The sequence below is a fragment of the Triturus cristatus genome, chromosome 5_1, assembly GCF_964204655.1.
Source record: "Triturus cristatus chromosome 5_1, aTriCri1.1, whole genome shotgun sequence".
Lineage (NCBI taxonomy): Eukaryota > Metazoa > Chordata > Amphibia > Caudata > Salamandridae > Triturus > Triturus cristatus.
The window spans coordinates 646,699,273-646,722,322 of record NC_140587.1 but is presented as its reverse complement, the minus strand read 5'-3'; the positions used below and the strand labels follow the sequence as shown (position 1 = coordinate 646,722,322).

Genomic DNA, 23,050 nt, shown 5'->3' with positions numbered 1-23,050 from the left:
GCCTATGTGAACATGCACTTTCTACTGTTACAGAATAGATTCTGTTTCCAGTTGCACATTGCTCAGATCTAGAGACCCCGATCATTTACAAGAGCTGAGCACCCTTAAGACATCTGAAACTAGCAGAAAGCACTGTATGAAGTCTGAGACGCTTCTGTGTTGCTCGTATTCTCTTCCCCGTCCTCTTTTCCCCAGGGGTTGACTTATGTCACTTGTATATCATAACTGTTGGGGGGTGGTCACATCTCATGAAGGAGGGCCTAATATTATAAGAGGAGTGTAAGTTACGTCGTAAACCTAACCCTGTTGGTGGAATGGACCACTAGAAAGCTGGAGTCGAAAAATATGGCATATAAAGTAGACCCAAGTCTAGTGGGTGTGAAAGTTCATATATGCCTAGGTTGGAAAACTTCCATGCTCCCTTGGAGATAGCAATGACAAAGAGTGAAGTACTAGTCTCTCTAAGGGGCTTGAAGATTCCCTGTGGTTTTCTGCAAATTAAAAAAGAAAATGAAGCTGCAGTGAGAGGGTTGAGATAAAATGGGGGTTCACAGAACTTGCTCTTTTTGTTTGATTTTTCCAAGCTGGCAGGGTTAGTAGTTCTGTTTGAAGTTTTTCTCCTTACCTAGAATTGGGATGGTGATTACCCGAGATCATGGGACACTATTTTGAGACAGCTTTACAGCAGAGGGACTGCTCCATGTTTACAGTGGTTCTGTGACCTCTATTCACAATTTCCAAGCATCTGAACCAGGGTCTAGGTCGTGTGGGCCCAGAGCACCATTTATGGTTCTTAAAATGGATATGTATAGAAAATAACATGGAGTATACCTATATGTGTGTGTGGTTTGCATAGGATTATGTGTGGTTACTACTATTTACATTGATGTGGTATTCTACTTTGACTACGAGATTTCCTCTAAAGTGCTTATCCAATTAAGGTTATTTAAAACTAGAAAGCACTATAGGGTCACATCATTTCCAAAGATTTCTTGGAGAGGAAGGCGAAGTGAGACCAAACACTCTCAGGGTGGGTCCCACTCACTTTGCTTATAAAGTACAATGCAGTCTATAGTGAGCACAGCAAGTGTGTGATATGTAGCAATGGTGACCATGACAATACTGAGAATGTGATGAGTAGTAATAAAGCGAAGGAGAGAGTGTCAAAGATAGCCGGCAGTCTTCCTCTGCATTTCCTCAAGGTCCCTGAGGCAACCCATAAGCGGCTAGGAGATGGTAGGCACACACTCTACAGAGAAAGGCAAAAATCGGGATTCTACTGGCACATTCGAAGTGTTACCATGTATGTATGTCCACCAGTACATCAGAGACTAGGCACCAAGTGGGCCGTACAGGAAAAAAGGTGGACAGGGGCGTGGAAATCAATTACACTTCCCTGAAATGCCACATGAAGCCCTAGAGGCATCACAAAGGCAAACTAGTTTGTTTCCCGAGACGATGCAGCCTGGAAAGTTTAAACATCTGGAACATGGATTGGTCTGATCCAAAACATGACCGACCCAATGCCCGAAGAAGCTCCCCAATATAAGCCAATAGGTCAAGAATATTGATCCTCAGCCTCATTCTGTAAGTTACGAGTTGTGCTTGCAGGAGGTCTTGCAATACCTTGAGCTGGCCATAGCCAGACACAAAACCTTTCTTTTGCCAACATTGTATAGCACAACTATAAACCAGAGTCCAATGTTTTTGAAATATAGAAAAACTTACTCAGAAATGCCAAGAACGCAAGGCTCGTCCTCATCACTTATTCGAAGGAGTCGCACTGAAAATATACTGTGACTGAAAAAACAGAAAGACATTAAAATTACTTAAAATATTCATACAAAAGTGTTTTTTTCCTGTCGAGGTATATATCAGGTTTAAACATGTGTTCATTTTCTATAATTGGCAATGTTCAATAAATCTTTGATATCGAACATATACGGGACAAGGCTATGCAGGTCGCTTATTGTGCACATTGAAGTAAATTTGTGTTCGTCATTAGGGTTTGCAAGGAGTTACATGTGTTTTAAGAAAGAAATTAGAGGGGGGTGACGAACTAGGCCGTATTTATGTCTCAGGTTTTATTTCCAAAGGATTTCCCTACAACCATTATCGACCTCAAGAGCTAACATTTAAAAAAGGTTTCTTGGGCTCTTTGGAAAATACTCTTCATCTTGTGTTGGCTTTAAAGCAAGTGACAGTGGAATGCGCTGGCACAACTGGAGTGTGGACTCACTGGATGAATGTAGTGCTCTGTAGCCTGCTGCTAATTTACTAACCTTATTGGAGAGATGATCTGGTGAAGGAGAAGAGTCAACCCAGGAGACATGTGTGTCTTTGGGTACCATGCTTTGTGAGTTGGTTACATCTTTTCATCAGAGCCACGGGCAGACATAGTACGCTGGGCAAGGGTTCAGCTTTGACGAATATGTGACTACAAGCGCCCCTCCCCTCCCATGATGAGCTCATGAGGCCCTAATTAGGTAAAAAACCTATCATACGCAGGAAATATACCGACTAGGTATCGTATGTGCATGAAAATCTCTCACCTTATTAATAAATAAGAAGACCAATAGGGTTTTTTCTAGGAGTGGAATTTGGGATTGGTTAATCTGGTCCTGAAGAAAAGCCTTAGGGGCAGACATGAAACATGTAGACCAAGAGAGAGACACCCATCACAAATGTGTTACTCCGCTCTCCCCCTTTTTAATAATATCAGCTACAGGAGTTAATAAAAAATATTTTTTCCACGTAGCCAAGTAATGTTTTTAACTCACAAGTTTGACCCTCCCACTCTTATCACTTATTACTTTATAGTCCACACCCTACAAAGTGCTTCCACATCTCTGCCAGTCGTAGCATGCCCCGTCCCGCAGCGGGGCAGGAAGAACCCAATGATGAAGCATGCCACCAAGGGACATTTTGGTGGGTGAGGGTTATTTTAAGAAAACATATCACTTTTCACAAATACTATAGAGGACTTTGGAAAGATAGCTAATTTTGTCCTAAGGGTACGGGTGGACTCTTTTTGGTTACAACATTAGAAAGGAGGTGGAGCCAACAGTAGAATCTTACCTCCATCTCCCCTTTTGATTTGATTACTTCTTTCAACCCCTGGGGGACTTCAATTGAGGCAGAATGCACCCCAATGGGCCTAACCTTCACACCCAACTTCCACTGCATATAGCCGATCTGGAGGTACTGTAAAGTTCATGTAAGTTAGGTCCATCACAAGGGACAGCTGGAGGACTGCACGATGCATCTTGCCATCACAAAGGCTGCTCTGTGCCATCAGCTACTCCATTTTTCCAGTCTGTGGACAGTAAATAAACCCTCCCTTGAATTACTCCTTGTGACATTGCTTTTTGGACTTTGTGACATACTCCGATGTGCAGGGTTCTTGCTGCTTATGCAACACCTTATGGTATTGGGTCTGCCTCACAAATGTATTACCAAGACGCTTGGTGGCATCAACCTCACAAAGTTCTGCAAAATAGGGGCCTGGGTGTGCAGCAATGGGTCCAAATCAAAACGCAGCAGTTAAGGGTAGTGTTTGGTTCTACATTAAATAATACTAACAGCCTTGCAGATAATTAGATCTTTAGAAACAACTTTATTAGTATTTTAGTTTTCATTAAGAACAAATCTAGAATGCATGGAGCAGCGTAATAATAGTCAAAACTTCATACGGTCAAAGTGCTGATAAATCCAACCATGCTCTTGGACACCTTTTAGGCCACACCCGTTTCATCAATAAGTCACTGTTCAGCAGTAGATCTACCAACATGGGCTCACCATACACTCTTTGGCATGCCACAATGAGACGGTCATAGACCCCAGATTTTGTCATGGTTCTGTGGGCACCCACAAGCCCCACTGATGGCAGCCTCCAGATTCTTTCTGGGCAATGAGTGCACTCTGCAATTCATTAGTAGCCATTGCTCCAAAGTCCACCGTCCATGCCTAATAAATGGGACCAGCATATTGATGACTAGGGATCTGTAAGTGTGCACAATATTTGTATCTCCAAACACCCGGGATGTGGCCTTGGCTTCAAGGGGTTTGTAGTTTTGCATGGGCTCTATGCCACTGAAGTATAGCATGCCAAAGTTATATGTCAAAAATAAAGTTTTACTTTGATGCAAATCAAACGTTTGCTTCAAGTCTGAGAAAGCAAGGTTTCATTCGCCAAAAGCTCATTGGAGCAGAGACCTTTGAAATACATTTTTGAAACCCACAGAGGCGTTTCTTTTGTCAGTTTGTCATTCCACTTGGTAAGTGTCAGTTTATTCTTCCAGACTCAAAGCACGGTTGAAGTGACAGGGATTCAGCTTGGGGTGTAGAAGGGCCTGAGACAGCCTCTTTACCCCCACTGGAGTTTACAACAATCAAGCGGGAGGTGCATAATTGCATCAGTATGTCCACCATCACAAGCCTCTGCCACATGTGAATTTACAATATTTGTCCATGGAAACTCTTGGACTTTTAGAAGTTGTGCAATTTATGTTTGTGCAGAACAGCGTGCAGAAAGTGGATTTAGTCTCAAGTTTACATCTGCACACTGACATGCTGCTATTTGAGTTGAAACAAATGTACTATTGCTTATAGAAGTGTATTTTTCGGGCTTAAATTAACTAAGCATCAACTTAGACCTAGACGCTATCTTGTACAAAATGGATGTTTCCTCTATGTTCACTGTTCATCATTCCTGCAGCACACAGCTAAAGCAGAGTCATGCTTGTTTATTTTTTGATAGTTTCTTCGAGGACAGCAAGAACGGCATTGGAAATAAACAATATTTCACTTACGAAGGCCCTTCGACAAGCTGTACTCAATATACTACATTTAATCACAATAATTTACTGTTCATGTAACTTGTCAGTCCTTCCACCTCCAGACAACTTTAGCGGAGCGGGCAGAATCAATATTAGGCCTGGGCAAAAATTCCGTTTGCGGAAATTGCGATAATTTGGCATTTTCGCGTTCCGCGGAAAGCGTAAAAATGTCAAAATTTCCGCATTCCGCAGCTTAGCGATAATTTGTTTCTTGCTCGCGCTGTAAAATACATTCTCGCGTGCGCGCGATCGCCTTACCTGAACCCCCGCGTTCGCCGACAAGTTTTCCCGATCCGGTTGCGTTCTCCACGAGATGTTGGATTGTTGGTAGCCATTTGCGCTGTCTCGCGACAGTTCGCGCCCGCAGTAACGTCATGCGTCGCGCGATCACGTCTTTCTTCCCGCGATCATGCACCGCGAGACAAGTGAAAACAAGATGGCCGCACCCGCGAGCAACCGTATGGGTAAGTTGGCGAGCCGCGACCACGCAGAAAATACCGCGAACGGGCGGGAAAAAAATTTCTGCATCTTCGCGATATTTCCGCGTGTTTGCGGAGATTTTTAACATTTTCGCGATAATTGGCTAAAGTGAATTTCGCAAATTCCGCCCACCCCTAATCAATATTCAACTAGTGGGATAGTGCTTAGAGGCTAATTCAATACTGAATGTCAGAAAATCGTGCTCGGATTTGCTGAGAAGAGAATTATTTTACTCCTAACATGATGAATTAGAAGAATCTGATGATTTTCTATGCAAGAAAGCTGTACATAAACCCTCGATTCTGGGGATGAGCCAGTAGCCTTTTCCATGCTACTAGGGACGCCGCCCATTTTCTATTTTTTTCTACTTTTTTTTTTTTAACACTTTATTGATTTTTTTAGAAAGTTGCTTGGATCTTATACAAACATAGGTACATTTGGTGCATTTGTTATAGTAGAATGCATTCAGGGCCGGACTGGGAACCAAAACCGGCCCTGGCAAAGTGCTCGGCCAGACCCCCGGGGGGTTGGGGGGTTGGGGGTGCGGCCGAGCTGTTTGCCACGGCCGGTTTCGGCTGATTTCATTACAGCGTCATATTGCAGCTATGCTGCAAAAACGACCCTATAATGAAATCGGCCCCCAGGGGCCCAAAACCGGCCCCCAACCACAGTGGCCCACCGGGGAAATGCCCGGTGCCTGCTACGGCCAGTCCGGCCCTGAGTGCATTACAGATACATTATATGTTGGTCAATGCATTTTAGTTGTCAAGCTAAGCGTATCTTCTTGCGTATTACACAATGCCTATACATTCCGTAAGTATCTGCAAGACAATAACTAGGTACAGCTGCAAGTGCATTGACATAATTCTTGAACTTCTAAACTCCCCCCCCCCCCACCCCCCCCCCACAGCCCATCTCTGCTGGCTGCACCCTGGCTTGTTTTGTTATAGTCGGATTTTGCCTCAGTCTCCCTGATGCTGCACGTAGGGATATTATATGTATGTGCGATAGTGCTGTGTGTCAAGACTGTTCCTGGGTCTAGATTAATTATGCCGAGGCTGGCATACTGGTCTCCACTATGCATCCTGTACTGCGGGGACGGGTACAGGTTCAAGGGCCCTGAACGCCTCCACTATGAGGTCCCAGTCCATCGATCTGAGATTCTTACGTAGACCTCGGGTATCCTCCCGCTTTATGGCAGCGCTCTCCGTGCTTCCCCACCTCATCACTTCCCCATGCCACATGTAAACTGTTGGGGGCCTTGCTGACTTCCACCGCATTGTTATGGAGCGCTTAGCTATAAGTAGTGCTAGGTCGGTGAAACTTAGTTGTACTTTGTAATTTTGGGCACCAGTGCATACCCAGCACGCAGCTGCCGGCTGTTTCCCCTATAGTTAGACCTGTCGCCATTCTGATAGTCAAGACTACACCCGCCAAAAACTCAGTGAGCACAGGGCAGGACCATAACATATGTAGGATATCAGCTTCCGTCACCGGGCATTAAGGGCAATGGTGCTGTGTGTCCAGGAACATGTGCTGCAGGTGATGGGGGTAAGGTAGGCCCCATGTAAAATCATGTATTGGATAAACTCAAATTTGGTGTTGCAGGACACCTTTTTGGGGTATTCTAACTTGGCAAGCAATTCTTTATCGATTAGATCCTTCTCGAGATTCCCAGACCATTTGTTGCGTAGCTCGGTGAGGGGGGTCCCTGCGTGTGCCCCAATACCTCTATACAGCCATTTCATTTGGAGGCGCCCTTCCCCCATTAAGTAGATCACCCGCACCAACTTGTGTGTAAGGGGTTCTTCACTAGTTGGGGCCCAGTGTTTTTTGACATAATTAAGTATTGCAGCATATGTCATATATAGGTTACCTGGTACTCCATTTGCCCTAAAAAAGTTCTCATGATCGATAAGGGCTCAATTGTTGAACAGCGCCCCTACTGTGGTTACTCCCCCCCTCAGACCAGCTGAGGGTGTTCCGTTTAGTGATTAGGCCCATAGGTGTAGGAATACCTAGTAGCGGTGTGTTATCTGCGTGTTGAGAACACTGGCGCGTGTAGTGTCTTTTTCCGGTATGTAAGCGCCGTGCGCAGTAGTGTCGGGCACCCGGGGGATCATGGCACAAGGTAGTAATAGGGTTTGCAAAATTCCACGGTGAGCATCTAGGGCCGTGTATCCTAGCTTGTGCAAGTTGTGTCCAACCAGTCAATATGGTCGCTAGACCCACCCTTTGGCGGCCAGACCCCCCAGATTAGATCTGATAGTAGCGTATCTAGTGATTTAAATAAGGGAGTAGGGATTAGCACTGGTAGGTTTGTAAAGAAGTAGAAGAGCCGTGGGAGGACCACCATCTTTGATATGGCCACGCGTCCCATCACAGATAGCAGTAGAGATCCAGAAGGTGGTCTGGGAGCGAAGTGCCCTTATTGCTTTGGTTAGGTTGCCCTCTATTACATCTTGCGGGGTTCTATAGATTTGGATGCCTATGTATTAGAAGGTGTGCTGCGCCACAGAGAGGGAGAGCTGTCCAAACTGGATCCCATCTGGGTGTTCTCCGTTGCAGTAGAAAAAGGCTTGAGACTTTGCCTCATTTATGGCTCGGCCTGAGACCGGTTCGAATTGTAGGAAAACCCCTGGCACCGGATCTTACTCATTAGTCAGGTCCTTGGCATAAATGATTATGTCATCTGCTTATGCTGAAAGATCATGATCATAGCCTGAATGCCCAAGACTCTTTCCTGGGGAAAGCCATTTAATTAAAGCATTTCAAGAATGACTCTGATGAAGGGGAGCATCTGAGAGGAAGTCAGGTGTGACATCAGCACATTTATAGTGAACCCCAAAGACGACAGGATGTTCGCTGTAGTCTGGAGGTGGTTGACAACTGCCTGGTGCAAGCCCGGTCTTCAACAGCCAGTCATCCACCGACTTCAAAAGAAGTGCTGTCACCATGCAATCACTTTGATGTACACCTGAGGGACGCTGGAGACACCAAAGGGGAGCACAGCCAATTGAAAATACTCCTCTACCACCATGGAAGTGCTGATGGGCCAGCAGGACGAAGATATGCAAATAGGTAGCCTGCATGTCCAACACCACCATCCAGTCTCCAGGGTCGAGGGCAGACAAGATCTGGACCAGGGGGAGCATTTTGAATTTCTCCTTCAGGTGAAAGGTGTTGAGAGAGAATAGATCTACAATAGGCCAATGTCCTCTGACCTTTTTGGGGACCAAATGGTAAAAACAACCAAGTCCTCCTTCTGGTGCTGGCACAGTCTCAACAGCCCCCTTTGGTCAAAAGGGCTTGCACTTCCTACAGCAAAACGGAGAGATGGTCCTCCATCCGTTGCTGGGTGGATGGTGGGAAGTGTGGTAGGTAAGAAAGGGAAGGTAGGGCATAACCTTTGCAAATAATCTACAGAACCCATCTGTCCGATGTGCTCGCTTGCCAGCCCGGACACAATTGGTGGATTCTGCCTCCCACCAGGTGGCTGTGACTAGGGGTGGGCGGAACTCAAGGAGTTTAACTCTGTGGAGTTACATAAACACTCCGCAAGATTCAGTGGAATTCTGCCCGCCCCTGCAGAGGAAGAACCACCAAACCGTTCTGTGCTACGTTACTCAAAAACAAACGTCCCAACAAGAAGAGAACCAAAATAACAGCAAAGAGTGAATGAGAGATAACGAACTATCCTTCTGCTGTGCTACATTGCTCCACAGACTGTACCTTCCAACAGAAAGGTAAGATGAGATAATTCAATCAACTTGTACCCATATACGCCGTACAAAATACAGTGAGGTTCCTGATCAAGGAGTAGTTGTAAGCGCAACCCCAAGTCACATACAACTGTACTAATGAACACTATAGTTGCGTAAAACAACTTCCGTCGGCAGTAAAACTGCAGCGGCTCGTTAGGGAAACAGCGCATAACAAATTCAAATACTGCCTGTTAGTAAGAGCACCAGCTAGCAGCACAGACAGAGAACGCTAGCTAAAGATTCCGTACTAAAACAACAATCAAGGGTGGACCCTTCGGAAATAAGCGCCACACCTACCTTCCATTTAGTTAAAATAATCTCTGAAGATCTGTTTGCTCATTACGCTAAGTAATGATAATAAAAAGGTAAACCTGGAGTTTTGCCCTTCGCAAAAAAGGCTAAAACACATAAATAATAATAAATCTCTCAATTCCTTAATTCCGCAGAAAATTAGTCTGACTCAGAAGAAAGACAACCACATCACAAGATTCTGAATTATTGCATTTACTGGAACCTAAGGGAACCGCTTGACTACTGCAAACCTAAACCTGGTGTCAAACAATACCAAACACATTTACTCGGATGGGTTTACCAAAAGTGATCTGAAAAGCACCGACTTCTTTCGAGGTGAGGCGAACTGGACTCAGTGGCAGCACAGGCCCTCGTCTGACAGGCGACTACTCGAGTCGTGGACAAGTGAAGCAGGAGAAGGTGAAAAACTAAAATACTAGTGCCTAGATGTTATCACTTAATTTCTAAGCACTACATACACAGAATGACACAAACGTCTCACCGTCTGAGCTGCTTGCCGAAGAGCACAGGCTCCAGAGCAGAGCCAGGAGTGCCAGGGCTTTCATCATCTGTGTAGCTGAGGCTGCTCAGTGCAGGAAGCAGGTTCAAGGACACTCTGCAGTGCAGTGCGCAAGCCCTCTCGGCTGACTTTAGTCTTTATAAGGCTGCGACAAGCCCTGCTAGATGTCAAGGTGAGCCACTCCTCCTGCCACGGCTATTTCCTCCCCCTGCTGCGAGGCCACCAGCTCGACCACGGATGGTGTACCGTGGGAGCATTTCTGAAGGGGCTGTGCAGGGAGAGAGTGTTGCTCACATTCCTTCCACTTCCAATTAGCACAAATAAATCGAACAAGTCGCGTTGGCACATGCTAGTCAAATAGAGGCTCAAGGGTCTGTTCTCAAGAAGTCCGTTTTTCATTTCAGTGCTCTGTGGCACAGGGTCACTGCACGGCATTGTGGTCCCAGCACACCTGACCTTGTCGGCTCTTGCTCACATGGACTGTAAGGTGCAGCCGAACTGCGGGAGAGGTGACTAGCGAGAAGAGCCACTCGAATTAATCAGAGGCACACTGAAGATAGGTGGGCCAATGGGAGAGCAAAAGGAAGCCAGACCTCGCCTTGCGGAACAAACCTTTTGACTAGGGTGGGCGGTAAATTCCACCATGCGGCGGTGGGCAGAGTTTTTGGCCAACTCTGGCCTCCAAGCAGAGTGCGGAGGGGGAAAACTGTGCAAACTCCACCAGTGGATCAGAGTTAACCATCCATCCCTAGCTGTGACCCTATAAGGGAACACTAAAAAGGCTTTGCAGGTGGAGCAGCGGAATCGGGCTGTGGACTGAGTGGCACACTGGCCTTAGCTGCAGAGGCGTGGGCACATCGGATTCTTTCACAAATTGCTGCGATCCCTGCTGGGGTAAGAAAGGCTGGTAGTAAGGAACACCTCGGCAAAAGCTACAAAAAAATGGTGGAATTGTTGTGACTTGCGAGGCTGGGTAGAGAGGCCCAGAGAGCGAGTGGCAGCCCTACTCTCCTTTAAATGTTCAAAGGCCGAGTCAGCTTTTTTACCCAAACAGGAAAGTCTCATCAAAAGGCATGTCCATCAAGGAGGACTGGACATTGGCCGAGAACCCAGTCGATGCAAGGCACACATGGCGATGAATGGCAACGTGGTGTATATAGCTCGCCAAAAGAAGTCTGCGATATCCAAGCCACAATGAATTTAGAACTTGTCCGTACCACGACTATTTTGAATCACCTGCAAAAGGACAAAGATCTTCCAGTACATGAGTGGGGATTTCTGCCACTGTATCCCAAAGTGAAAACAAGGAAGGCTTTGGTCCTGTACTCCCCAGACTGTACCACCCAAATATTGAAATCACAGAAAGGTGTCAAGGGAGGTTTATTTTAAATATTCATGATAAACCTGAGACCACTAATTCTGAGGTTTTTGAGCATTTATTCTGCTTAGTTTTGATAATTCAAAAAGACATTCATAAATCAATTGGACATGTCTTTTAAAAGGAAACACCACATTAGTAAATCACACAATTGCAACACATTTGTAGCCCACACCACTTTCCCCAGAGTAGATCTTGGACTGCTCTGCTGTGGTACCTTGAAAGAGCCAAGTGCTACATTGGTGTACTTGGTTTCCAATCAGACAATTGTGCACCTATTGCTTGCGCAGGCCTCATATCCTGCAAAACGAATAACCCATATTCTCACAATAAGACAATCTCTCCAACCTGGTAGTTCACTCTATCCCAAACCCTGAGAACGGATTCAGTCACCATGGCCCCATTATACTAAAAGCACAAGCCCATTTAACCAAAAGTCTTCATCAAAGAGCTCCCCACCACAGAAATGTCCACCAATTCCACCACAGCCGGCACTGCACAGGATGAAAGGTGGGTCTCCTCAGACCCTTAAACAATGCCCCTGTTCAAATAGGAGGACCACATTTCCCACAAGCTGCATACCAGGAACAGGACACAGATTTTCATTGTAATTATTAAATTAAGTATTTATGGAGCACAAACCAAGCTGCAAGGGCAAAAGAATGCTTAAAGGAGAGAATAACGGTAAAGATATCAAAGAACAATGAAGTTAGAAGCAATACAACAGCAAGAAGGTCCTGGCAAGAAGAACATGGGGGCTACTGTTAGTTTGAAATAGAGAGGGAGGAAGGAACTAGCTTGGAAAATGTATTGTGAAAAATACGTTTTGGGGGTTTTCCTGAAAGACAGTAGGTTCTGGTGTGGTCTGATAGTCTAGGGCCGAGGTCTTCAAACTTTTTTGCTCCGAGCCCCCCTTAAGCAAAATGTTTTGAAGTGAGGCCCCCCCCCTCCAAAACTATATTGCAAAGAATTGGATAGTAAGAGGAGGAGGAGGGATGATCACAGAGGGCGGCGATCATGAGATCATTTTTGGGGTGCTCGTCTGTAGTTTGTAATCTACACTAAATGTGAGCTTATAAAAAAAAAGCAACAGCGTCAAACAAGAACAGAATTGACCAAAAACACTACCGCCCATAATTGCCGTGCTGTGGGGCCCAATGCACTCCACCTGCTGCACTAATGATGGCTGTGGTGCTGAGAAGCAGGCTATCTCCTCTTATTTCCCTCCTTCCCCACCATGTGTGACCATCACTTCAATCTTTAAACAAGGCTGGTTTCTTTCTGGAAGAAAATGAGCTACTGCACACCGCCCCCCTTTTTTTGTGCCAAGGGCGCCATCTGCCCTAATGCTAGCAAGGAAAATAAGCCCCCATGCCCACTTAGTATTGCAAAACATTCATAATTATGATTGAGTGGGCCCCTGTGTAAAAGTGTCACTGTGCCTGTTTCACTAATGATAGGTATTGCCTTGTTGTTGCCTCTGATGTTTGCTAACAACATGGGCTCCCATCTCACACCATCCCTCTCCCTCTCCGGTCTCATCATCCATCTCCCCCTCTGATGCCCAAATCAAGGGGTCTCCTCTGCTCAATTTTCCCCTCCCATGGGCCATTATTTTAAGGCTCAAAGAAACACTGGCCCAGCAAGTATTCCCTGAATCTGCAGCACCAACGATACCCACAGCTCTGTGAAGCAGGCTGTATTCTCTGCCTAATAAACAGGGCCATTACTTTTAGGCCAGATGCCCATGCAGGCTTTCTGCTTCCTTGTGTGAAAAAAACAAAAAAAAAAAGCACATTTAGTTACCTCTTGCTTAGGCCCTGTTCTGTGCGTGCACAACACTGGTGACCTGGGCCCTAAAGCTAACTAGGAAAATGCACCCATGTTCTTTTTCATAGTAAGACTGCCATAACTGATGTCCTGTGCCCACTAACAGATGGTGTGGAGGGCTCCCGTGCCGTGAAACATGTAGTAGAGAACTAAAGAAGAAACATGCCTTCAGGGGCGGCTGGTGACATTTGAAAGTGGTGAGGCGTAAACACTGCACTGTGGCTCACGAGCGTAGCGAACGACCCCGAATAACCTACTGGGGGATGGGGGGGGGGGGGGTATTCACCCCGAGAACATTTTGAAAAAAAAGAGTGGGCAAATGGTGCTTTTTCAAGCAAATTTGATAAAGAGGTGGATTGCGAACACATCTCTGGGAGTAGCCAGACAAGTATCTTTGCACTTGCACAGATACATCACTCTCCCTGCATTCACATAGGCACACTACTCACTCTGCACTCATAGACCCATTACTCACCCTTCCCTGACACATCACTAAGCCTGCATTCACCATTCCACATGACTCACCCTGGACTCACACAGGCACACTGCTCAACCTGCACGGACACAGACATCACTCACCCTGCACTGCACTCATAGATGCACACTGTTTCGCTCTCCCTACACTAACAAAAGTAGACAGCTCATCCTGCACTCAGAAGGGCACACCAATCATCCAGTGTATTCAAACCACTCAACTCAACCCTCACTCATGATGGCATACAGCTCATCCAGTGTACTCATACAGCCACTCAACATGACCGTCTAATTCATAATACACATTTAAGAAAAAATAACTATTATTATATAGGACTGATCAAAAACAATTAACTGCAGTTACTTTTTCCACTCGAGATCTTTGTATGAATTGTACCTCTTATCTCTTTCCAACGCAGTTCCTTACTATGGAGAACACTCCCAGCACCGATCAGACACCTAAAGTAGGGCCCCTGTGGAGGTGCGCACGAGCTTTCATACAAACGCTATAGAATAAATTAGCAGCTGGAGTTTTCGTATCAAGCAGTGCGTTTGCGTGTACAGGAACAATCTTAAACAGATTTAAAAAACAAACACAACAAAACATTGCATTGTAATTGCATACATCTATTTTCATCTCAACTTATAGCTTTCTTTTTCAGCTTCGGTCTGAATCATTTTCTCTTTTCATGTTCTCCGATATATTTCTCAAAACTTCCTCTCTCCTTTTTAGGTCTCGCTCAGAGACAGATTTAGCTGTCTTACCAGCATCATGTAATCAAAGCAATTCATAAATACACAAACTTTGTCAAAGCCAACAGACCTGACCATGACAAAAATAAAGAAGAGAAAAAAAGAAAACACACGCCTGCCTAGATGTAGTGGCTGTATGCTTGCATGAACATGTAAAGATAAGTTAACCATAGCAGCGCCTGGGAAACTAAATCGCTCTGGAACGTTCCCCTCAGAAGCAAGGTGCCTGTAGTTTGCACACATATTTTCACTTATAGGCACTCACTTTTAACTGTGGTGAGTTTAGTTTAAATGCTACTCTAGGGAAGAGGTAGGAAAGGAATAATTTTTCAACAAACTGCAGCCTGGGCCACGCTGTCAGCCCTCGCCACTGCCGAAGCTGGGAGCAGTAGAATCAAGACAGAGAAACACGATTTGTCCAGGATCACACAATTTTGATAGTATTGGAAAACTCTGGACTGCGGATTGCATAAACTGCAACGTAGCCTTGGTCACATGTAGGAGAGCACGTTCCATGTGCATTAATGCACAAATAGTTCTTCTTCAGCACGATTGACACCCCCAGCTCACGGTAATAACCACAGACATGCCAGAGCAGTCAAACAGGGAACATACTAGAGATGTTAAAGGCATTTGAACACTAGTTTTCAGGTGAAAAGAATCGATTGGAGACCGCAACATATGTACGAGAAAAAACACATACATTTGGCAAGTAATGCAATTCAGCGGCGTGCTATGTATATTAAATAGATGGGGAAGGCCGCAAAGTATATGGGTTTTTTTGGGGGGGGAGGTGTGGGGTCCAACAGCAGAAAAACACAGATGAGTTTGCAAATGATTGCTGAATTCTAAAACATATAAGAGTGAAGAGTCGCCTAAGGAAAAAGTGTGTCACCAGTGGCACAGCCTGACATTCGAGGGCAAAGCGTTTCCAGTGCGAAGAAAAACAGATGAACATTTTCTCACGGAAACTGTGCCGTGGTTTTACCACTCGATGCTTGGTGTCATTACACAAATGCTTACCTAAAGATAAACGCACAATACTGAATGCACCTGCTGCAGAGAAGCTGCCCAGTGCTATAGGTGTGGGGTGGGCCGAGCCTTGAGGTGGAGCCACAGACTGGGCACAGCTGTTGGGGGCAGAGAGCTCAATCAGAGAGCATAAGAGCGAAATTTATAACTTACATAAAGCAAACCCGTGGCATTTACATGTGCTTTTCACTTCCACCCGGTTAGCTGGTCGCAGATCCCTCAGTGAGCTAAAACAACTGTTGCTTTATTTCATGTCATGTGAAGATGGGCCAATGAGGTGAGCGCTAGCCGCGACTGACACCTCTTGTGGAATTGAGCATCTGCTGCAGAACATAGCGAATTAGAACTAGCGCGAGGAAACCTTTTTAGGAAATCCATGCGCTTTATAAATCATGTATAATAATAGAGAAGTGCACTGTTGCCCTGGTAGCACAGTGAGCTGAATGACACTTGCAGCTGTCAACAGGGCACAAGCTAAGAACCTGGCAAGGAAGCGCTATAATTATTATTGCAAAGCGCAGAAACGAGCATTGCAAGAATGCAGAGAAGCGGTGGCAAATGAATGTTGTTTTTCACTTCCATCCCTTTGAAATAATAAGCTGTTGTACACCCGTAGCTGGGTGGGTCCACCAGCTGTTTACTGGCATTAAAGTGCATAGCCACGTGCAGGATGTGAGGCAAGTGAGCACGCCACGAGCCCTGGCAGGCAGAGCTGGTTCTGCCTCTGTCGCCGAAAACTGAAAATGAGCAGACAAACACGTTAACTTTTAGGTGCGGAGAGATGAAGTGATTTGCCCAGAATCACAGAATGTTAATCCTGCCGCCAAGACTCGAACTCGTCACCATTGAAACAGGCATCTATGAAAGACTGTATGAACACCACACCTTCCTTACTTTTTAGGTCTCGCCTAGCGTTGCAGCGCGCATGCGCTTCTCGCTCGGCGAGACATATTGTGAGAGAGCAGATTTCAGAAGGGCACTTGAAGTCCCGCCCATCATTTTCATTGGGTCACGTCAGTGTTTATGCTAAACGCTGGCTTCCCTTTGAAAAGGATGCTTTTTGGCCACTGCCCTTTCTCTTTTCGTCCAGCCCATCCGGAGTGGATCGTCTGCTACACAGCTGTCGTGAAGCAATTTATTATCTTTATAGGGGCCATCTGTTTCTAATTAACGTGGCCTTAGCGCGGTCACACACCCGGCTCACGGCAGACAATGGAGTTGCTCTGCCTGCCCTGCTCTCTCCACCCCCCCTCCCTCTCCTCACACTGGCTCTCCTAACCCGGGCTGCTGCAGGCACAGATTTGCCCTACACCTCACACTCTCGTAAGTCAGTAACATATCATACATTCCCTCAAAGATATTAGAAACTAGATGAACTTCACTTCGAATATACACACCCAGTACCGCTTAATACCAGCTGTAAAGCAACTTATAAAGGATTCAGTGACAGCTATTTATACACACATGGAATTTCGGTCGTTTCGTATCGCTACAGTGCTGCTCCTTCAACCTTCTCCCAGGGTGAGCATCAGCCAACACGACCTCGCACAATAAGGGTCAGGAAGATATATTCCACACCCATTGACACCTAATGATTCTCACCCTGCTGTTGCTGCTCGTATCCCGGGTCTAGCTTCTCCTTCTTTAACCTCCGACTGGAGCTTACGGGGGGCAGTGACAGCAGAAGCTGGCGGGCCCCCTCAACGGCAGCAGAACCCCCTCGGCTAGTCTTTTGGTCGCGGCCACCTCGCTCCCGGGAACGCTTACGGGCCCCGCGCTCCTTGTCCCGGTGTTTGTGTTCGCGGTGTCATTCTTCGCCATCCTTGCGGTGCTTCTTAGAGGAGCCCATGAAAGCATTGAAGTGGACTCCTCTCGTGCTGGGTGTTGATGCACCTACGTTGTGTTGACCTTTCAACTTTGTGGAAACGGAAGGACGACATTCGCCAGCATGCGTAGTTCAAACAAATAATGTGCACAGTTTGCATCCATCTTAGGATCAGGCCCCGCGATTTTCAGGTCAATCTGAGAAAAGTAATAGATTTGCTGATCAGTACCATCATGGCACCTTTCAAAGTCTCAACTTTCATTTGTTATCACTTTAGCTTTTTAATTAAATCTCTATCAACGCATTTAAGAAAATAGCATAAGTGTCATTAAATAGAGTTGCTCGGCCTGCCCTGCTCTCTCCACCCCCTCTCCCTCTCCTCACACTGGCTCTTCTAACCCGGGCTGCTGCAGGCACAGATTTGTCCGAGCCATTCAGTTGAGACTGATTAGGATTATGTCCCTGTATGAAAACCATTCATTTAGAAATAACCAACATGTGAAAGGTGGGGACAAGCAGTCTACCTCACCGGATGGGCCATCAATCAGGCAGCCGTCTTTTCCCCTGATGAAAAGCCCCACTCCATGGGCCCCTGGACTGCTCTTTTATCGATCTCTTCCTGTTGCTGCATGCGCCGACAGAGCCGGTCCGAGCTCCCAGCCACCGAAGTCATCGCACCGCTGCCATCCTGAAGTCAAGCACGGCTCAGCCTCAGGGCTCTGGTGCTCCGTTCTCCCCGACAAGTCTTCAGCTCATCATCAAGCTTTCGACCCCCCTGCTTTCCTGGTAGTTGTGGGTCTCCTGGCCGTCATCCACAAGGCACCGTCGCATGCACGGAGTTCAGTATTTGACCAAGGCACCATCAGGGGGCTATTATTCCCGCCTCAGCGATATCACGCAGTCAGCGGGCACAGCAAGCATAACCGCCCCCGGCTCTCGACCAAGCAATAGAGGGGCCTCCTGCATCCCAGGCTACCTCACCGATCATGGCCCAGCTGCTCCTTCAATTTTTCAGGCCCAGGCGGCCTGCCAAATGCCTGTTCCTCGTCGCCATCAGGTTCAAAGGCCTCTCTAATCCCTCAGCATCTAAGTGTCTTACTGGGACCCACGGCACTCTCCTCGGCTCAGCAAACGTTTCATAGGTATGTCGCTGATTCTGGACATGGTGTTGGAGGCCCATTGTGCCAAGAACTTGAAAAGTCACCCTCCCTGGATACGGGTAAGGAGACCAAATCTCAGTTTGCCTCACTAACTTTTCCAATTCTTTACAGGCGACAATTGAGCGTAGAAGCAATATCTAGTCAGTAAGCGGAGATCATTGCGACAAATAAATAGATGGAGGCTTTTTTTCACCCTAGTGTCTGCATATACCATCAGTCCCCACTGATTCACTCAGCTTGAACGCTAAACAAATGCGAGACCTAAGCACTGCAAATGCGATAGATTTTGCAGTTACAAAAAAGTTAGCTATTGCCATTTTGCATTAGAGCATTTTCTTTGTTTTTTAGAAAGGAAAAAAATAAAAAAACAATGTCATTTACAATGCCAATAGCTCAAAATAATGTCATTGCGAGACCTATTGCATTGTAAATGCTTGTTTTTTTTATGCGCTGTAACTGCTTCATGTAAATGAAGACAGCCTGGAAACACGCCTTTCCCGCTTCCAGGCTAGCTTCATTTACATGTAATTGCAGGCCCATTTGTGCCCCCCGGGGAACACATCCACGCCCCCCGCCCCCCAGCGGGGTGCGCCCCACAGTTTGAAGAACTCTGGTCTAGGGGATGAAGTTCCAAAACCGAGGGGACGAGCAGGAAAAGGTTTGATTTGCTTTTTTGCTTTTCTTGGTCTTATGGACTTTGAGGAGGAGACTGACTTTTCCTCTTGTTGTCCTTTCCCAACCTGTAGTATGAGCTTTGCTCTTTGACCTGGATGGCTTTTGAGTTTTGTAGGTGACAAATGTATGCGAGCCTCGAATGGAAATCAGCAAGGTCGTTCAAGAACCGGAGTGATGTAGTCTGATTTTATATTTATGTATTGGAGGCGAGACAAGCTGCTGCAAGAAGAGTTACTGTACCCGCATAAAAATGATGAAACCAAAAGTGGTAGCTTCTCTATCGGACCTCCTTAAATAGAGGCTAATTAACTCAAGCATGGATAAAAGCCACTATTGGTAAAATCATTCCCATTGCTCTGTGCGGGTCTGAGATTATATGCTTCGATAAAGAGATTAATTATTTATAATTGGGGCCCCCACTTCTATGGTTTTTTTTTTTATACATTTCCGTCTGCATTTATCCATATTTATTTTTTGTTCATTTTATCAGTATTTATCCACATTTATTTTTTTAGCAAGCAAAAGAAGAGGCTGCAGATAGTATTTCACATTTTTTAAATAGCCAATGAACGCTTGCACTCGGTTGGTTTAGAGATATATATATATATATATATATATATATATATATAGATAGATATATATATATAGATATATATATATATATATATATATATATATTACCTACTGGCGGTCGCCAGTAGGTAGTTATAGTTAGGACCTATTTTCCATAGGAGATCCACAACATTCTATTCCCAATAAGTCTGGCGCCGGTTGACGAATCTTCGCGAAATTTTCCAAACTTTTGGCCAGCTCCGGTCCGCTCCTATCCTAAAAATTCCACGCTGATTCGTCAAGCGGGGGCCGAGAAAAAAGGGGGTCCCAAAACGCGTTTTCCCCATGCATTTTCCGATAGGACCTGTTGACGCAGCTACAGCCCGAACTGCTGAACGGAATTACACCAAATTTGGCAAAGAGGTAGTCCTCAGTTCAGACTCATGCCTTTTGCTTAAATGGTGTAAATCCGTTCAGTAGTTCCTGAGAAAATTAGAGTTAAAAGTACATATATATCTATGGCCTCGGAGGATCCACGCACGCTCCCCGCACCCTAAGCACACCCTCTGCGAACCGTGCGCGCACCCTCCCGATCACGCGCTGAATGCTAATTGGCTGTTGAGTGTCTGTCTACATTCGAGACCAGGAACTGTTGGTAGCAATTTTGTGCCTCGGTAGAAACGAGGCTGAAGAAGTAAGGGGAATAAGTGTTTAAAACATATAAAGGGGGCAGGGTAGAAATACTCTGACCCTCTAGTTTTGCTCAGGGGGTCCCAGAAGGACGAAATGCGAAATGCGTGCAGGGTGCGCGGATCCGGACGAAAAAATAAAAAAACGAAGCTCGGGCTTCCGCGCTTTGTTAATAATTAGCTCCGGGTGGGCCAAATCCCGGGGGCAAAATGTTTATATATTAATAGGGGAGGGGGGCTGCGTGGCCCCCCTCCGGCAGCCCTCGAGGGCCCTGGGGACTGCCACCCCCCAGGGCCGGCTCCTACAGTTTCCTGGGGTGCCCACCCCCAGGACACTGTTTGCTATGAGAGGGCAGGAGTCTCCCGCCCTCCCATAGCAAACTTCATTAGGATTTTGAAAGAGAGAGCAGGTCCTGCTCTCTCTTTCAAAATCCAAACGATATTGCTTTTCTACACGGGGAGCTGCATGTCAGCAGCTCCCCATGTGGAAAAGCAATGCCGGCTCCCGAAGGACGCGGGGAGCCGGCTGGGGGCGTTGGGGCTCCCCCCACGGTCATCAACGTTTTTATATAATCCCCGGGGGATGGGGTCCCCGGGGATAATAAAAATTAGTGATAGGGGCTATTTTTTTTTTACGGTAAAATTAGGAGTCGCGCATCCCAACGTGTTGGGTGCGCGGATCCAAGGAAAGAAAACTGACATTTTTGGGAGATAAACATCTAGCTTAAGTGTTTTGTTCTTGAGTGGCTCTAAAAAGGGCCGTTGTGTTCATTGAGAGTTTTTGGTACTTATAAGTAAGTACCTATACAGAGTCTTAAGTTGTTGAGGAAGACTCGGTTTCCTTTATCAGTAAAGTGTACTCCATCTCTCCTATACATCTCTTGAATATGAAAGCGCAGATTGTTATTGTAAATGGACCCCATTCTATAGTCGCGGAGAAAAGCAGAAACGGATTTATTCACATGTTTCCTAGCTTTCTTAATCTGTGGACCAAAATGATTGGACCAGTTCCACTTCTGCCTTTGGCATATGTTAGAATACACAAAGGCAGTTTTGGGAAAAAGTGAAAACAATTCTGCAAAGGTGTCCTTCATAAGCATTTCCAGACCTACCCCAGTCAAAGTGCCTAGGTCACTGCCACCACAGTGCACTATTATGAGGTCAGGGTGTTGGATATGCATAAAGGTTTTTACCAATGGCATCAATTGGTGCCACTTTAACCCTCTCTGTCCAATCCATTTAATGTCTACATTTGGCAAACCTAGGTCTTTGTGAATGCTTTTGTTTTCTGCATACCTTTGGCTCCAGAAAATATAGCTGTGTCCCACAATCCACACTCTAAGCATCTTGAAGGGAGGTCTGGATGCACTCAGATGGTCTCTGTAAATGAAATGGCAGTTTGAAAAGTAAGATTTTTCTAAAATGGTGGCTAAGATGCAGTTTTGAAAAAAAGACAAGAAATCATTGGTTGTTTGACAACCTTCTACACTGAAAGGTAGGGTGCATGTTTCTGTTTTTTAAACGCAAGATTCTTATTGGTTAACAAAAAGTGCGTGAAAGGAACATTATATATGATAAGCTGATATGTTGAAAAGTCAAGCACACTTGCTGTTTTGATTAGCAACATTGTGTGCTGAACTTGTGACCTGTATGCTCAGTTCAGTGTTCCATGACCTGTTGCTATGGTAACAGGCAGAAGGCAGAATGGGGGTAGGGTTCAAATTTATGTAATTTGGAAAGGGATGAAATGTTTAACCAATAGAAATGTGTATTTGCTTTTGAATTTATGTGGGAAGGAATGTGATTTGATGTTTACATGTATATGTATGGAAAATGAGAGGGAAACTTTGCCATTCTTTGGTTTTGCTGAGAGGTGCACAGTGCACAGTGCAGAGATTCTGTATAAGAAAATCTGGTGTGTGACTGATATACTTCTTAATCTACAAAACAACTTAAAAGGTGAGTTATTTAATTGTGAGGGGATGTATGTAGACTATTTTGATTTTAATCAGACTAATGCATTTCTCCTGCTAAAGTGTAGAGAGTACTTTTTTTTGTCTACAATCTTATTGACAGTGTATGTGCATGTAGAAACCATTCTGTGATAAGCATTTGTGTTTTTCATGTGTTCGCAGACAGATAACTGTGCTGTTTTTATATTTTAGTACAATTAGAAATCAGTCATTGTTTATGAATTTGCAAAATGAGTCATGTTTGAACACTAACATGTAGTACTCGTAGATTAAGAAGTGTGTTTTGGTAAACTCCTTGGGATAGTGTTGTTTGTCTAGAATCACACTGAGTCTGTGTGCATTTGGGAACCACTGTGAGAGAAGCATTTGGTAACATCATGTATTTGCTGACAGATAAGTGTTTTAAAACCTGTCAAGTTGTTACGTTTTAGTAGCATTAGAAGCCAGTCTTTGCTTATGAATTGATAAAATGAGTCAGGCTTTGACACTAAAGTGCAGTACTTAAATATGTAGATTGTGTGCAGTACCCTTACCTCTTCTAGACTAGTGAATGAGTTTTGGTAAACTCCTAGGATAGTGTTGCTTGTCTAAAATCACACTGAGTCTGTGTGCATTTGGGTAAGGATTGTGAGAGAAGCATTTGCTAACATTATGTATTTGCTGACAGATAAGTGTTTTAAAACCTGTCATGTTGTCAAGTTTTAGCAGCATTAGAAGCCAGTCATGGCTTATGCTTTGATTAAATGAGTCAGGCATTGACACTAAAGGGGACTCCTGAAATATGTAGATTGTGTGCAGTCCCCTTACCATTTCCAT

At 45.3% G+C, this 23,050-nt stretch overlaps 1 protein-coding gene across 2 annotated transcripts in view; it reads right to left on the bottom strand.

Moving 5' to 3' along the window:
• Positions 1 to 23,050, bottom strand: part of LOC146831328 (kinesin-like protein KIF20A) — a 445,700-nt gene that overhangs the window by 270,331 nt on the left and 152,319 nt on the right. For both annotated transcript variants that reach the window (XM_085605605.1, XM_085605604.1), the window contains one exon: positions 1,729 to 1,800. In XM_085605605.1, coding sequence (XP_085461731.1) covers positions 1,729 to 1,800 — 72 coding nt within the window. The remainder of the gene's footprint in view (positions 1 to 1,728; positions 1,801 to 23,050) is intronic.